Raw genomic sequence first — 16,862 nt, 5'->3', positions numbered from 1 at the left:
TGACCATTTTTGGGCAAAAAGCATGGACTATAGCGCATGGTTTTGCTCGATTGTGGGTCATTTTCACACCTTTTAAAAATATATGCATTATTTATGAAGGATGCAAAATAGCTCATTTTTGACCATTTTTGGACAAAAAGCATGAACTATAGCCCATGGTTTTGGTCCATTTTGGGTCATTTTCACACCTTTTGAAAGAATATGCATTATTTATGAAGGGTGCAAAATAGGTCATTTTTTGGCAAAAAGCATGGACTATAGCCCATGGTTTTTGTCCATTTTGGGTCATTTTCACACCTTTTGAAAAATATGCATTATGTATGAAGGATGCAAAATAGGTTATTTTTGACCATTTTTGGGCAAAAAGCATGGACTATAGCGCATGGTTTTTATCGATTTTGTGCCATTTTCACACATTTTCAAAAAAATATGCATTATTTATGAAGGATGCAAAATAGGACATTTTTGGAAAAAAAGCATGGACTATAGCCCATGGTTTTGTTCGATTTTGGGTCATTTTAACACCTTTTAAAAATAGCACATTTTTTGGCAAAAAGCATGAACTATAGCCTATGGTTTTGTTCGATTTTGTGTTATTTTCACACCTTTTGATAAAATATGCATTATTTATGAAGGGTGCAAAATAGGTCATTTTTAACCATTTTTGGGCAAAAATCATGGACTATAGTCCATGGTTTTGATCGAATTTGGGTCGTTTTTCACACCTTTTCAAAAAATATGCATTATTTATGAAGGATGTAAAATAGGTCATTTTTAGGCAAAAAGGCATGGACTATAGCCTATGGTTTTGATCGATTTTGGGTCATTTTTACAGCTTTTGAAAAAAGATGCATTATTTATGAATGATGCAAAATAGGTCATTTTTTATCATTTTTGGTTTTGATCGATTTTTGGTCAATTTCACACCTTTTGATAAAATATGCATTAATTATGAAGGATGCAAAATCGGTATTTTTGGGGCAAAAAGCATGAAGTATAACTCATGGTTTTGGTGTATTTTGAGTCATATTGGGTTATTTTGGCTATTTTTGCTATAAGAGTTTATGGTGTTGTTGGATTTTATGGCATTTAGCCACCTGTTGAAAAATATTAGAAAGTTGTATTTTATTTATTACTTTTATCATTCTATTCTATTAGAAATAAGTAAACAAATAAAACTTTTAAAATGCTTCTCCTTCGATTTCCCTTATTAGAACGTCAAAATGACGTCATTCCAGTATCCTATTTGGTTATATCATCACCCACGGTGGTTTAAGTTAGAAAACAGTAATGAAGTCGTCTTCTTCGTGCGCCATCAAGCTTGTTTTTAATCAAAAATAGCGTAGACCGTTTGTCCAGCTGTGCAGCTGCAAAAAGCCAAAGACAATAAACAAGATTTCTTTCAAATATCGAATCTCGAGAAAATCGTTCACAAGTTACTATATAAAACATTTCTGTTAAGATTCCAGAATATTGGATTTCAAGACTGAAAAGTATAAAGCCCTATATCATGTTCCAATACATAGCACGTCCTTGTATCGACACATAACCGCTTAAAAGAGCTTACTCCTGGCGTAGTCACTTGTCTACACGCTGCTAACTGACTTAAAAAAGAGAGAATTATTTATCGAAGTCTGAGCGCCTGAACAAACATTCAAAGGGTAAGCAAATCTCGCTTATTTCTGTGCTCTTTTCTAGGTCTTTAGTAGAAATTTGCTTGAATTTTACCAGATATCATTCAGCTAATGGTAACAATGGCAAAGACGTTTTTCAAAGTGTTCGTTTTCATGATTTTTGTGGCTGGAGTCTTTTGTTCAACGCCAGTGAGCTTTTCAGGTGAGCGAACAGGTTTTAGATCATTTTTATGTGTCTTATTTTGCCGTATTTTGAAAAACCCAAGAGAAAAAATATCAAGAAAAGTTTACCAATGGAATGTATAAATATTAAAATACAAATTTAGATTATCTGATAACAATAATAATGTCTATTGAAAGCAACCTTTTCAATTTATATCAAATTTTTCAATTGAGTATTTATGAAAATCCTACAATTCCAATGACGTATCCACTTTGAATCATTCAAGACACCATTGATACGTATTGAAAAAACTTATTCACGAAAACCCCTTTCAAAAAAGACTCGAATTTCGTCAAACTGTCTTCTCTCATGTTTACTTGGGCTTTCTTGACTCCTTGTATTTACCAGAGAGGAATTTTTTTTAAATTTTCCCCAATAATTTGCTACTTCTTCTAAACTTTTCCTCATTTCTAAGGAATTTTCTTTCTTTTTTATTCGTACTTCTGAGAAACTTACATTTAATGCCGAAGTTGAAACACAACCGTGCAGAAAATATTGTACAAACTCTGATAACGTACTTTTTTCTAGAATACTTTTATTCGTGGTCTGTTCGTGTATAAACATCGTCTACCGCACGTCAAAAGATTCCGTTCTATTGATACAGACCGCCTCATATTCCTCTACGACAGAACCCCTAAAGGTCAGATGACTAGAAAGATACCGGTTGTCTTTATAGTCTTCAGTAGCTTGACCTTCGTTTCCGAAGCGTCGCGGAGGTCTTTCCGCCCACGTAGCATTCCTATCAAAGGTCTTTTTGATATTTGATCCTCATTTCCTAATTATCGAGCTAATAAGGTCTGATATGACTTGTCTTTAATGAACACAGGAAATCTTTAAATCTTAAATCTACGTGAAATAAGTATTTTACGGGTGAAAACCAGTTGTATAATATTTTGTCTGCGATTAATAATGAATCCTGTTTTTAATATATTAACTTTTTATTCAAGCCCTTCTCCCATCCACTTATTCCCTTCCATCCTTTCCTTCCTCTTTCTTATCTTCTCTTGGTTTCCTTCCCTTTCAATCTCCTCTTTCCTCCTCTCCTTCTTATTTAATTTCACCCCCTTTCATAATATCATACTCTCTTGAATAAATTGAATTCTAGCCCTTCCTTCCCTAAAATTTCTTTTCGTCCCACCCCTCCCTACCATAAAAAAGACAGCTTCTCACCAGCCCTTCTCCTCCCTCAGCGATAAACTGTAATCAGTACCCAGCCCCTAAAAACGGCCAAATTCAATGCTTCCAAGATTCTGGTTCAACGGATGTGACGTGTACCACGTCATGTAACGCCGGATATGACGTCGAGTTTCTGTCGGCATCAAAATATGTTTGTCACAATGACGGCACATGGGAAGCTGTACCTAACAGCGTTGGGCTGCCTTGGCCGAACTGCATTATTTATGGGTAGGTAGCCACACCCAATAATCAAGGGAGGGACAGACCACCAGGGATTACCAGGGAGGGACAGACCACCAGGGATTACCAGGGAGGGACAGACCACCAGGGATTACCAGGGAGGGACGGACCACCAGGGATTATCAGGGAAGGACAGACCACCAGGGATTACCAGGAAGGGACAGACCACCAGGGATTACCAGGGAGGGACAGACCACCAGGGATTACCAGGGAGGGACGGACCACCAGGGATTACCAGGGAGGGACGGACCACCAGCGATTACCAGGGAGGGACGAACCACCAGGGATTACCAGGGAGGGACGGACCACCAGGGATTACCAGGGAGGGACAGACCACCAGGGATAACCAGGTATAGACAGGCTACCATTTATATCCAGGGAATAACATACTAACGGAAGGAGTCTTTCTTGATCTCTTATTTTCTCTTTGTCAGCCGTGGAGACCCAGTCCCTTGAGACAATGTTCGCCATCTTTGACCGTCAGCTCGCCGCTGGAACACTGCACAGCTGAGACGTGTTTATGAACAAATATGATGAAAATAAACGATTGATAATAGACGAAAAATTAAAATAATAAAAGCACAAACAAAAAGAAATGAAAGCCTGGATTCTTATGTTCTTCTATGGACAAACAAATATATAACTACGAGCGCAAAAAATCGGGAAAACATATGGTCCGGTCGTGCTGTTTTCAGGCTTTCCTTTCCATTATGTACAAGATACACGTCAGTTGAGATGCTATCGAGAAACGCAATATGAATACTCGAAATGAAAATGATAGTCAACAATCATCAAACGATTATCGGCAACATTGTAAGTAAGATTTAGGCTTTTCTCTGTAGTCATCATCTCACCTTCTCCCCCTCCCTCCCCCCCTCCCTCCTCCCTCCTCCCCCTTCCCCCTCCCCTTCCCCTTCCCCCTCCCCCTTCCCCCTTCCCCTTCCCCTTCCCCTTCCCCTTCCCCCTTCCCCCTTCCCCTTCCCCCTTCCCCTTCCCCTTCCCCCTACCCCTTTCCCCTTCCCCTTCCCCCTACCCCTACCCCTTCCCCCTCTCGGATCATAAACTCGGTATAATGACGATTAAGTAAGAGTTAATTACCTCGAACGGAGGCAATAAGCCATATACATCCCGAGGGCCGCAGGCCCGAGGGATGTATAGGCTTATTGCCGACGTTCGAGGTAATTAAGTATTTTATTTATCAATTGAGAAGGTTTTCTATCAAATGTTACTCATTATAAATGCGAACAGTCTATATATAGTTATTAACCGGGTTAATAACTATATATTGACCTCGCATTTATAATGAGGGTTATAACAAAAATAAAGCCTTGTGAATAACAAAGAAAACCGTGTCAATTGATAAATAAAACTACAGTATATTAATAACTCAGTGAAGGTTTTGGTCAGTTTATTAACCGTCTTTATTGACTTCGCAAATTGACATTGACAAACAGTCTATAACTTGAATCTAGCGTACACTTTGACGCAAACACGACCCGAGTTGTCGCTTTCCGTATAGTCATTCAGATCTTCTCCGTACCAGATCCTCATTTCGTCATACAAGGGGAAGTGGAATGGCGTGCGATAATCTGTAAAGACCAACTCATTGGAATCTAACGCGTCAACGAACGGCAACCAATACCACAAGTTTTTTGGGTACACGGTACTGACAAATGCAAAAAAATTGTTTGATTAATAATACTTTGGATTGTTGTTCACGAACTGTCTGTCTGTCTGTCTGTCTGTCTGTCTGTCTGTCTGTCTGTCTGTCTGTCTGTCTGTCTGTCTGTCTGATACTTGTCCCTCTCCTCCGTCCTTCCCACTTCTCTTTAGTTTCCATCCACTATTATTTTGAGAATGACTTACTTGATAAAGTCTGGCTTCGGGAACAAAATATGGTTCTTGTCGTCCGTTATAATAACATTATAATAACATTATAATAACATTATAATAACATTATTATCATCTTTATATGAAGGATAATTGTGGCATCCCCACCGACTGTCGTACCTTTCTTGACCAACACAGCTCACTTTACCCGAAACGTACACCAGTTTAATGGCCGTGATCAATCCTCCTCGGACAAAGTTAAGAAACGAACCGTAGCGGTTGCCTTGTGCTTCGAAGCAGACATCTTTGGGATGGCTTATTAGCACCCAATCGCTCTCCGCGCAAGCTTGCTGACCTTGATCATCTACGGGAAAAAAACAACAAAGAATTGGTTAATTTTCAGTTTGGCTGCTTTTTTAAAGACTAATTAGACTAATGTGACGTCATTGCCGCAGTCGCCGCCATGTTGGTTATGCAATTCTTACATCCATTGACATGACTTGACAAAACGTAATTGAAATAAATGAACACCTACTCCTAAAAGAACAAGCTAATATGTGTGTTCTTAAAATTTTTTATTATTATTATCAAAATTCCAATGAAGTTATATGGAATCAAAATTGGCAGATATTCTGTCAACTGAGGACTGATTAGCCGCGTCCTGTTTTTTTCTTCCACACCCATAAATTCTCGTGCACACCTTCTCAAGAGTTATAACTTTTACCTCAAACTTTCCGACTTTGTTGATATCATTAAAATCTATAATGCCTGAATCTATTTCATACAAATTAATAAAATACTGAGAAATAAAGATGGTGTAGAACCAGGAATAAATTACGACACAGATGAGTCATGAATATTTCAACCGTTAAAATAATTCTACTCAGCGACTCAATTATAACTCGCGAAAAGAAAAGCAAACTTAGAGGTGTATCGATTTTCCTCGACTATTAAATGATTAGTCTGACTTGAGGGTTAAATGTATTGGAATTTGAAGGAACAAACAAGGCAAAAGAAAGGTCTTTATCCGGAATGTTTTCCACCCACACGCCGTTAACCTTTTATAACGATTTAAAGGAAAACTCCAAACTTGAATTTCAAAGTCGAGCTCAATTCAAAACATTGCAAGTCGATTTTGATACTTATGTATACAGACTTTTTCGTTAAGAAATCCGTTTTGAACAGTCGAAGTTCATGGTTCATATATTCAATTCTAAAAGGAATCTACCTTGATCAGCTGTGAAAATATTACAATTTGCAACATTCTACTTGTATCACCGATATATGGCGTGCACTCTATCGGTCTTTAAGGAATGTCTGCTGCAAAACATTATAGCTTGCTTAAATGACGTGTAACAACATTTTAAAAACATTCCCTGAAGATGGAAACCTAGCCTGAGATCTTGGAAAACACCATACCAAATGGTTGAAAAATTATCATCAATCTTTATATAGATAGCATACCATAAATATGTGAAAAAGTTAACTAACAAAATTGTACAAATTAGTGCAAAGTGTTATAGGTATAGTGCATGCCATGTATCTGTGTAAAACTTTGTAAGAAACTGCACGAATTTGCACAATGAATTAGTACGTTTTGTAGCCGTCAGTAGACTGTAGACCTACAAAAATTAACTTTTTCACCGATATATGGTATGCACCCACTCTATGCGCAGCTAACGCCAATCTACAAGACAACACTAGGGTAGTTCTTACCAGCAACCTCTGACACATCAGACAGCTCGGTTACCTCGGCACTGGTCACAATGGCCAAGACAAGAAATACAGCGTAGATCAACATAGTAAGGTTTTCGCTACAGAATGAGCAGACTGAGAGGTAAGTCAGTGTTGGTTAACGCTAGCTGAAAAAACCAAACTGATGGCAAAACTAATGGTTTCTCTGTAATACCCTGAACGTGAAGAACCATAAATCACTACGAATCTTTTCCTGATTGGTTGGTTGACAGATTGTCTCTAAGATAAAACTGAACCACTTTGATTCATTAATATAATTTTTGATTACAAATCAACCCCTCTGAGAAGAAACCTATTTTACTCTGACAAGTCCATAATTTCAGAGAGTATCTTGTATTTCAGTTTGCTGACATTCTTATTTTAATCTTGTTTGAATCTCCGGCATGCTGCTTTCTTTGAAGACAAAATTCGCGATAAAACTATGGTGGAGGGAGGGGAAGGGTAGATCGATTGGAGGAAAATTAAATATGAATAAATAAATATAATCATTAAACACAATTCCATCACAAGAAATAAATTGCTATTGTTACAAAATACAACATCATTGGTTCTAAGAAAATCCAAGAGAATCGTATATTTTTGCTTGAAATAAACATGATCCATGGTAACTTTTTTGGGAAAACCGCGTGTATCTGTGCGGCCAGCTTTCTAGTAAGGCATCAAGAGGTATTAATTCGTTTAGACATGCCACTTTTTATAGACCCCTTGCCGTGTGCATATTTACTATCGTCTATGAGGCTGCTCTTATAAAGAAAGAATTCTTTTAAAAACCCGATAGTACACCAAAGTCGTTTTGAAAATAATTTTTCGTATTAATAGTCTTTGGAATACGTTTGTGTGTGTGTCCCAGATTTCTAACGCCGCCAAAAGTGTTAGTTTATTTAGGAATGCAATGACTTGTTATGTTAGAGTCGTTGTCATGTGCAACGTTCCTTAAGCATAGGTATTTAGCTTCATCTTAAAGACCAACATCTATTCTGCACGAAAGTGCTCTAGGAAAAGGCTTCGTTTTAAAAATAATGTTTTCGTTATTAATCCTTTTTGGAAAGGGTTTGTTAAGTGTCAGTAGTTTTCAAAGACGCCAGAAGTGATAGTTTTTATCAGAAATGCAACTTTTTAGAATCGTAGCGTTACCATGTGCACTGTATTGTGGTCTTGCTATTTAGCTACTTTAACTTACTATTCTATAGAATGAAAAATGTTAATTAAACCGAATCACGGAGACTGCACGAGGGACCATTGTTAGTTCTTGTAGAAAATATCTGTCTGTGCTTGGATTCCATAATACGATACAAGGTTGAGAAACAGAATGGTACTCTTCACAGTTCCCTGCGCCATATAGAAAGGTAACCGTGCTTTTGCATCGTGGCGAGAACGGCGGTGACCTTGCAATGATAGACACGTGTGAATAATTGCCCAAGGTGTTAAAAAAAGGTCTCTGTTATTCCAAGATCAGTGTCGTCCTCGTTTCGATGCATATGCAGGCACGGTTACCTTGCAGGGTACTGTAAAGAAGCCCTGGCCTTTATAATTGCTCAATGTCCAATGGTTTTTGGATTAGGTTATTTTTAGGGAGGGATTATATTGGCGTTCAAGGGTTTTTCTCCAGGTTCTTCGGTTCTCTTACGCTACTAACTGCTATCCTCGCAAGACAAAGAGTATTTGGAGGGTAATTTTTGGTTAAAGAAATCCCTGGGCAGTTTTAGGAGAACGTTTTGTCGTGCGTTCAGTCTTCGACCAAATACTTATCGAACGTATTAAGATAAGCGAGAGAACCAAACGATCGACGTTTTGTTTCTCTCAATATGCTTTGCAGGCATGGTCATGTGTTTTATTATCGTTTTTCGATTTTAAGTTGCTGCTGATGGCTCAACCGATTCATCACCAGTCCTCTTTCTATTCTCTCGTCCTACATTGAATGCTCGGATCAAGTAAGATTCAACAACTATAGATAAGAAGTGCAGTGTTAACACATTTTGTAATCGTTCCTCAACATATTCAACAAATTAAAAGCGTATGAGAAGGACGTAAAGGAGAAGAAGCCTAAGATTTGGACGATTCTCTGTAGTCATAAACACGGTAAAAAGACGATTAAAACTATTAATGACTCACTGAAGGTTTTGGTCAGTTTAGTAACTAGTTTTATTGTTTTCCCAAATTGACATTGACAAACAATCTATAGCTTGAATTGAGCGTACACATTGACGCAAACACGACCAACGTTGTCGACTTCGCTCCAGTTCTTCAGATCTTCTCCGTACCAGATCCTTAACTCTTTCTCCAAGGGGAAGTAAAATGGTGTGCGGTAATCCATAAAGACCAGTTCATCGGCATCTACGGGGTTAATGAACGGCATCCAATAATATAAAGCAGCAGGATACCTACAAATGTAAATATTTGTTTGATTCATAATGTTTTTGGATTCTTGTTCAGAACTCAGTCAGCCTACTGTACATACTTTCTACCCGTCTTTCTTTCACTTTACGCCGTGTCTCTTCAGTCTCCTTTCCTTCTTTTTTCCTCTCATTTTCCCCGCTTCCCTTTCCTCACCTTTTCCTGTCTCTTTTCACATCCCATGTTCAGTTGTCCCTCTCACCCATCCTTCCCACTTCCCTTTCCTTTCCCTCAAATATTATTTTTATCTTTAGACTTACTTGACATATTTTTTCTTGGGAAACAAAACATTGTCGTTATCGTCAGTCACAATGACATTGAACGGATAGTCTTTAACGAGAGAATAACCATTGCATCCCCACCGACTATCGTACTGAACTTCCTTCAGACAGCGAATCGTTCCCGACACGTACTCCAGTTTAATGGCCGTGATCAATCCTTCTCGGACATAGTTGTAAAACGAACCGTAGTGGTTGCCTTTGCCTTTGAAACAGACAGTATGCTGGTTAATTTTCACCCAATCGCTATCCTCGCAGCTTTTCTGACCTTGATCATCTACAAGAAAAAAAAAGACACAAAAAAATATATTTGATTTTCATTTTTGGCTGCTTTAAGAGACTAATTAGCATAATCGTGTGACGTCATTATCGCCATGTTGTTTATGCAAATTATGCCGCCATTGACTTGACTTGACAAAACAAAAATTAAATAAATAAGCATCTACTTCTAAAAGAACAAGCTAATATGTGTGTTCTTGAAAAGTTTTATTATTACTATCAAAATTCCAATGAAGTTATTTGAATCAAAATTGGCAGATAATTGGTCAACTTAGGACTGACTAGCCGCGTCCTGGTGTTTTTTCCCCCTCACACCCAGAAACTCTCATTTATAACTTCTCAAGAATAAAATTTTTTTCTCTAACTTTCTAGCTTTGTTGATAACATTAAAATCTATAATGCCTGAATTATTCTTCTTCTACGAATTCATCACGGCAAATTAATAAAATAAGAAATAAAGGTGGAAGCACCAACAATAAATTGATAAAATAAATTAAATAAATCGTAAGTAAATTAAGAATGAATTATAAATAAATCAAGAATAAGTTAAGATGCCGAGTCATGATAATGATAATGAGTAAGGCAAAAGGAATCACCAACGACATTAAAGGTCTTTATCGGAATGTTTTCCACCCACACGCTGTTAACTTTTTATAACGATTTAAAGAAACACTCCAAATTAGAAGTTGAGCGGCGGTTTAACTAGACATTGACTTGTTCATTTTGGCAAGTAAAAATAAAAATATGTCTTTCATAAAAAAGCTGTTTCTAACCGAAGTTCATGCCTGATATTTCAGATCTCCAACCGACGTTTTTTGAAATAGATATAGAATATTTTAGATTATTTTACCGACATTCATGGAAGACCTTTTCAGAACGCTCCATATATAAATCCTACATAAACAATAAAGCTGAGATCAGAAAAGCATGTCTTGCACCGTAAAACCCTCAACGAACTCGTAGACTCTTAGCCTACTATAGTAGAACATTGGGAAGAAAAGCAGATTATTACAATTCTTTACAAAGTTTTTTAAGGACATACCATGAAATACGCACTCAAAGTTGTACAAATTAGTGTAAAGTTTTGTAGCAACTATTTATGCAATTTCTTTGAAGAATATATGGTATGCACCCACTCTATGCGCAGCTAACGCCAATCTACAAGACAACATTAGGGTAGTTCTTACCAACAACCTCTGACACATCGGACACCTCGTTTACCTCGGCACTGGTCACAATGGCCAAGACAAGAAATACAGCGTAGATCAACATAGTTAAGTGATTGGCTACAGAATGAGCAGACTGAGAGGTAGTCAGTGTTGGTTAACGTTAGCTGAAAAAACCAAACTGATGGCAAAACTAATGGTTTCTCTGTAATACCCTGAACTTGAAGAACCATAAATCACTACGAATCTTTTCCTGATTGGTTGGTTGACAGATTGTCTCTAAGATAAAACTGAACCACTTTGATTCATTAATATAATTTTTGATTACAAATCAACCCCTCTGAGAAGAAACATATTTTACTCTGACAAGTCCATAGTTTCAGAGAGTATCTTGTATTTCAGTTTGCTGACATTCTTATTTTAATCTTGTTTGAATCCTCCGGCATGCTGCTTTCTTTGAAGACAAAATTCGCGATAAAACTATGGTGGAGGGAGGGGAAGGGTAGATCGATTGGAGGAAAATTAAATATGAATAAATAAATATAATCATTAAACACAATTCCATCACGAGAAATAAATTGCTATTGTTACAAAATACAACAACATTGGTTCTAAGAAAATCCAAAAAGAGAATAGTATATTTTTGCTTGAAAAAAACATGATCCATGTTAACTCTTTTGGGAAAACCGTGCGTATCTGTGCGGCCAGCTTTCTAGTAACGCAGCAAGAGGTATTAATTCGTTTATACTATCGTCAATGCGCTGCTTATAAATAACGATTTAAAAAAAGACTATTCGATATTACTTAAGCATAAATATTTACTTCTTTCTTAAAAATTTAAAACCGAAATCGATTCTGCACTAAAGTACTTTAACGGCTTCGCTTTAAAAATAATGGTTTTCATTATTGTTGGAAAACTTGTGTTTGTGCTTTCAGACATGCAGCTTTCTAGAAAAGTATCGTTAACCTGTGAACTCTATTGTAGTATTGCTATTAGTTGTGAGGTATTCGTATATCGACTGCTCATACATAATTCCATTATTTTACTATTACTGGAAGAACAGAAATTGATCCTTTTTATAACAATAATAATAATAGTAATAATAATAATAATAATAATAACTTTATTAGTCAGGGTTCGCACCTTACCATAATTGATAATTTTCAGGTGGTCCTCGACATAGACAAAGCCCTTGCCACTTTCCAATCGTTTAGCAAACAGCACGAAATAATGGCATTATTGAAGATATGTGTAACGCATTGAGAAATGTAGATTTTTTAATTTTTTCCAGAGATTTTGTCAAGGCCATAGAGTTGGGCAAATTAGAACCAATATTTCGAAAAATAAATATTGAATACTTCGACTATTTGTTGCGATAATGATTAGATTTAGAAGTTTTGTCTAATGATTATTCAAATAAAAATCGTTAATACACGAAATGCCTCTCCAATCGATCCCCCCATTCCCCTCCATCACCATAGATTTATCGTGAAAATTATTTTCAAAACGACTTTGGTGTACTATCGGGTTTTTAAAAGAATTCTTTCTTTATAAGAGCAGCCTCATAGACGATAGTAGATGGCACACGGCAAGGGGTCTATAAAAAGTGGCATGTCTAAACGAAATTAATACCTCTTGATGCCTTACTAGAAAGCTGGCCGCACAGATACACGCGGTTTTCCTAAAAGAGTTAACATGGATCATGTTTATTTCAAGCAAAAATATACTATTCTCTTTTTGGATTTTCTTAGAACCAATGTTGTTGTATTTTTTAACAATAGCAATTTATTTCTCGTGATGGAATTGTGTTTAATGATTATATTTATTTATTCATATTTAATGCTCCTCCAATCGATCTACCCTTCCCCTCCCTCCACCATAGTTTTATCGCGAATTTTGTCTTCAAAGAAAGCAGCATGCCGGAGGTTCAAACAAGCTTAAAGAATGTCAGCAGACTGAAATACAAGATACTCTCTGAAACTATGGACTTGTCAAGGAAAAATATGTTTCTTCTCAGAGGGGTTGATTTGTAATCAAAAATTATATTAATGAATCAAAGTGGTTCAGTTTTATCTTAGAGACAATCTGTCAACCAACCAATCAGGAAAAGATTCGTAGTGATTTATGGTTCTTCAAGTTCAGGGTATTACAGAGAAACCATTAGTTTTGCCATCAGTTTGGTTTTTTCAGCTAGCGTTAACCAACACTGACTTACCTCTCAGTCTGCTCATTCTGTAGCCAATCACCTTACTATGTTGATCTACGCTGTATTTCTTGTCTTGGCCATTGTGACCAGTGCCGAGGTGTCTGAGGTTGTTGGTAAGAACTACCCTAATGTTGTCTTGTAGATTGACGTTAGCTGCGCATAGAGTGGGTACATACCATATATCGGTGAAAAAGTTAATTTTTGTAGGTCTACAGTCTACTGACGGCTACAAAACTTACTAATTCATTGTGCAAATTTGTGCAGTTTCTTACAAAGTTTTACACAGATACATGGCATGCACTATACCTATAACACTTTGCACTAATTTGTACAATTTTGTTAGTTAACTTTTTCACATATTTATGGTATGCTATCTATATAAAGATTGATGATAATTTTTCAACCATTTGGTATGGTGTTTTCCAAGATCTCAGGCTAGGTTTCCATCTTCAGGGAATGTTTTTAAAATGTTGTTACACGTCATTTAAGCAAGCTATAATGTTTTGCAGCAGACATTCCTTAAAGACCGATAGAGTGCACGCCATATATCGGTGATACAGGTAGGACGCTGCAAATTGTAATATTTTCACAGCCGACCAAGGTAGATTCCTTTTAGAATTGAAAATGATCCATGAACTTCGAGTTAGAAACGGATTTTTTAATGAAGTCTTTATAAATATGTATCATCAAAATCGATTTGCAATGTTTTGAATTGAGCTGTACTTTGAAATTTAAGTCATTTGGAGTTTTCCTTTAAATCGTTATAAAAGGTTAACGGCGTGTGGGTGGAAAACATTCCGGACAAAGACCTTTCTTTTGCCTCATTTGTTCCTTCAAATTCCAATACATTTAACCCTCAAGTCGGACTAACCATTCAATAGTCGAGGAAAATGGATACACCGGCTCTAAGTTTGCTTTATTCGGGCTTTTCTTTTCGCGAATCGTAATTGAGTCGCTGAGTATGATTATTTTAACGATTGAAATATTCATGACTCATCTGTGTCGTAATTTATTCCTGGTTCTACACCATCTTTATTTCCTAGTATTTTATTAATTTCCATGAATTCTTAGAAGAAAAATAGATTCAGGAATTATAGTTTGATTTTAATGACATCGACAAAGTCACAAATTTTGAGGTAAAAATTATAATTCTTGAGAAGGTATGCATGAGAATTTATGGGTGTGGAAGAAAAAAACAGGACGCGGCTAGTCAGTCCTCAGTTGACCGAATATCTGTCAATTTTGATTTCATATAACTTCATTGGGATTTCGATAGCAATAATTAAAACTTCCGAAAGTAATACATTTTTCGTTGCCTTTGTTGAAGTTAGTGCTTTAAAATTTGTATTGTCAAGTCAATGACGGCAAGATTTGCATAACCAACATGGCGGCAATGACGTCACACTATTATGCTAATTAGTCACTTAAAGCAGCCGAACTGAAAATTAACCACAATTTTTCGTGTGTTTTTTTTTTTGTAGATGATGAAGGTAAGCATTCCTGTGCGGAGAGCGATTGGGTGAAAATTAGCCGCCACGCTGTCTGTTTCGAAGCATTAGGAGACCACTACGGTTCGTTTCACAACTATGTCCGAGGAGGAATAGTCGCCGCCATAAAACTGGAGTACGTGTCGGGAATGGTGAACTGTGTCGCGGCAGCCGGGGGCAAAAGTCATTGGGGTTGCAATAATGATTATTTTAAAACCCATCCGCTCGCTGTTGTGCTGACGGACAATAGAAACAATATGTTGTTTCCTAAGAAAGAATTTATCACGTAAGTCATTCTAGTTCTATTCAATATTAGTGGATGAAAAGGAAAGGGAAGTGGGAAGGAAAAGTGAGAGGGACAATGTAATGGGAAAAATTAAGAGAGAGAGGAAAGGGAGGAGGGGAAAACGGAAGGGAAAAAGAAGGAAAAGGAATGAGACACGAAAGTGAAATGAGGAGGGAGAAGAAAGCTGGCAAGATACAGACAGAAAGACAGAAACTCAGAGAGCCAGCCAGCCACAAAAGAGACAGACAGACAGACAGACAGACATCCAAGCATCCAAAACAAAAAACTTTAAATCAAAAATTTTTGGCATTTGTTGTAGGTACCCCTATGGTGTTTGGTATTGGTTGCCGTTCGTTCACCCCTTAGACAAAGAGTTGATCTTTACAGATTACGCTACGCCAATCTACTTCCCCTTGTATAAAGAAATGAGGATCTGGTACGGAGAAGATCTGAAGGATGCCTGGACCGGAGCCGAAGGAGACAACACGGGTCGTGTTTGCGTCAATGTGTACGCTAGATTCAAGTTATAGACTGTTTGTCAATGTCGATTTGCGAAGTCAATAAAAACAGTTAGTAAACTGACCAAAACTTTCAGTGAGTTATTATAGTTTTAATCGTCATTTTACCGTGTTTATGACTACAGAGGGGGAAGGGGGGAGGAGGGAGGGGGAGGAGGTGAGATGATGACTACAGAGAATCGCCGAACTCGGAAAGTTAGGTTTCTGGGTAGATTTCAATTCACACATACGTCCTTTCTCTGACATACACTTTTGTCGAATATATTGAGTCGATGAACAAGACACACATGTGTTAACACTACACTTCCTATCGATAACACGTGGGTATCTGTATGGGAAAGAATTTTGCGCTACTGAATAGTAAAAAAAAACAAAAACCACCCCCTGGGGCAACTACATTTAGCTTGGCAACATATTTTTTATTGGCTTTTATTCAGGATTTTTTCTCTGGATTACTAGTGCTTTTCATGCTTTTATATCACAGCGGGTCAACATAGTGTTAATTATAACTAGTATAACTTATTGACTTTCGCAAAGTCAGCCACCCTTTGTGTATATATCAATAAATAAACAGAAGAAGACAAAGTTTTTGGAGCAAACTTAAAAACTTTGATATACATAAAGAAAGAAAGAAATGGCGAATGAAACCAAAACCTGATGATGTTTAAATTTCATAATACAAATTCTAGCTAATTCTCCATTTTTCCCTTGAAAACCTTAAGTTCAATACATAAGATAACAACTATATTATAACTCCAACAATTTCAGCATTTTAACCTACCATTCATCAACAGTATGACCAACACAGTTCTCGTACAGCTCATTGTCAGTAGACGTCTCCCCATTAATGTGCCAAACTAGTTCGTGAATAAACCCTTAGGAGTATGGAAGTCGCAGTTGATGATGAAGCTTCTTCTCTGTACATAGATTCTTGAATTTCGAATTATTTACCAAGTGAATTCGTACTTGATCCAAGCATTCTTTTCACCGAATACACAAGGAGAACTTGAATTTTCTCAATAAAAACTACTTGTAGTAGATTTGAGAACCTTTATAGCAGCATGAATTGAATTTAAAACTTGCGAAAGATATCTATAAGCGAGAAGGATTTTAAAAACTTCTACATTCTTTGTCATGTTGATGAATTCAATCTTCCCAACGTCCAACAATCATATGCTGCCCGCGATTTTTTGGCCAGCGTTTGCATTGAAATAGTGGACTTCCGGTTACGACGGCCATCCGAGGGAATGGCGCGAAGGAAACGAGAAGCCGAGAGTAAACTCGGCACATTAATATTCTTCAGGTTGGTGGAGGCTTTGAATTTGATCGGCATGTTATCGTTTGAATTTTCAGAAGAGCAAAATAAAAAGGAAAGAACGAAAAGGGAGA

The 16,862-nt window shown here is 37.0% G+C and overlaps 4 protein-coding genes across 5 annotated transcripts; 2 read left to right on the top strand and 2 right to left on the bottom strand.

Annotated features, from left to right (window-relative positions):
- Nucleotides 1–1,486: 1,486 nt before the first annotated feature.
- On the top strand, nucleotides 1,487–3,891 carry LOC116303197 (E-selectin-like). Its single transcript, XM_089025237.1, has 4 exons — nucleotides 1,487–1,661; nucleotides 1,732–1,836; nucleotides 3,048–3,261; nucleotides 3,708–3,891. The coding sequence occupies exons 2-4, from the start codon at nucleotides 1,746–1,748 to the stop codon at nucleotides 3,727–3,729; spliced, it is 327 nt and encodes a 108-aa protein (XP_088881363.1). The 5' UTR covers nucleotides 1,487–1,661; nucleotides 1,732–1,745; the 3' UTR covers nucleotides 3,730–3,891.
- A 773-nt stretch (nucleotides 3,892–4,664) lies between these two features.
- On the bottom strand, nucleotides 4,665–7,011 carry LOC148904600 (uncharacterized). Its single transcript, XM_089025022.1, has 4 exons — nucleotides 6,820–7,011; nucleotides 5,229–5,467; nucleotides 5,140–5,198; nucleotides 4,665–4,939 (listed from the first exon to the last, which is right to left on the bottom strand). Exons 1-4 carry the CDS (start codon nucleotides 6,902–6,904, stop codon nucleotides 4,729–4,731), a joined length of 594 nt encoding a protein of 197 aa, XP_088881148.1. The 5' UTR covers nucleotides 6,905–7,011; the 3' UTR covers nucleotides 4,665–4,728.
- A 1,965-nt stretch (nucleotides 7,012–8,976) lies between these two features.
- Nucleotides 8,977–16,618, bottom strand: LOC116303206 (uncharacterized). 2 transcript variants are annotated; one of them, XM_031712701.2, is made up of 3 exons: nucleotides 16,255–16,618; nucleotides 9,513–9,807; nucleotides 8,977–9,239 (listed from the first exon to the last, which is right to left on the bottom strand). In XM_031712701.2, the coding sequence occupies exons 1-3, from the start codon at nucleotides 16,316–16,318 to the stop codon at nucleotides 9,035–9,037; spliced, it is 564 nt and encodes a 187-aa protein (XP_031568561.1). In that variant the 5' UTR covers nucleotides 16,319–16,618; the 3' UTR covers nucleotides 8,977–9,034. The 2 variants fall into 2 exon arrangements, with proteins under 2 accessions (XP_031568561.1, XP_088881362.1); XM_089025236.1 differs by lacking the exon at nucleotides 16,255–16,618 and adding an exon at nucleotides 10,997–11,198.
- Nucleotides 13,065–15,543, top strand: LOC116303205 (uncharacterized). The gene is made up of 3 exons (XM_031712700.2): nucleotides 13,065–13,295; nucleotides 14,664–14,955; nucleotides 15,275–15,543. Exons 1-3 carry the CDS (start codon nucleotides 13,229–13,231, stop codon nucleotides 15,483–15,485), a joined length of 570 nt encoding a protein of 189 aa, XP_031568560.1. The 5' UTR covers nucleotides 13,065–13,228; the 3' UTR covers nucleotides 15,486–15,543.
- Nucleotides 16,619–16,862: the final 244 nt, after the last annotated feature.

Source organism: Actinia tenebrosa, unplaced genomic scaffold (genome assembly GCF_029948245.1).
Source record: "Actinia tenebrosa isolate PJP-AT-01 unplaced genomic scaffold, QUT_ActTen_1.0 PGA_scaffold9__36_contigs__length_13948895, whole genome shotgun sequence".
Taxonomy (NCBI): Eukaryota; Metazoa; Cnidaria; class Anthozoa; order Actiniaria; family Actiniidae; genus Actinia; species Actinia tenebrosa.
This window is presented reverse-complemented; position numbering and strand designations above follow the sequence as displayed.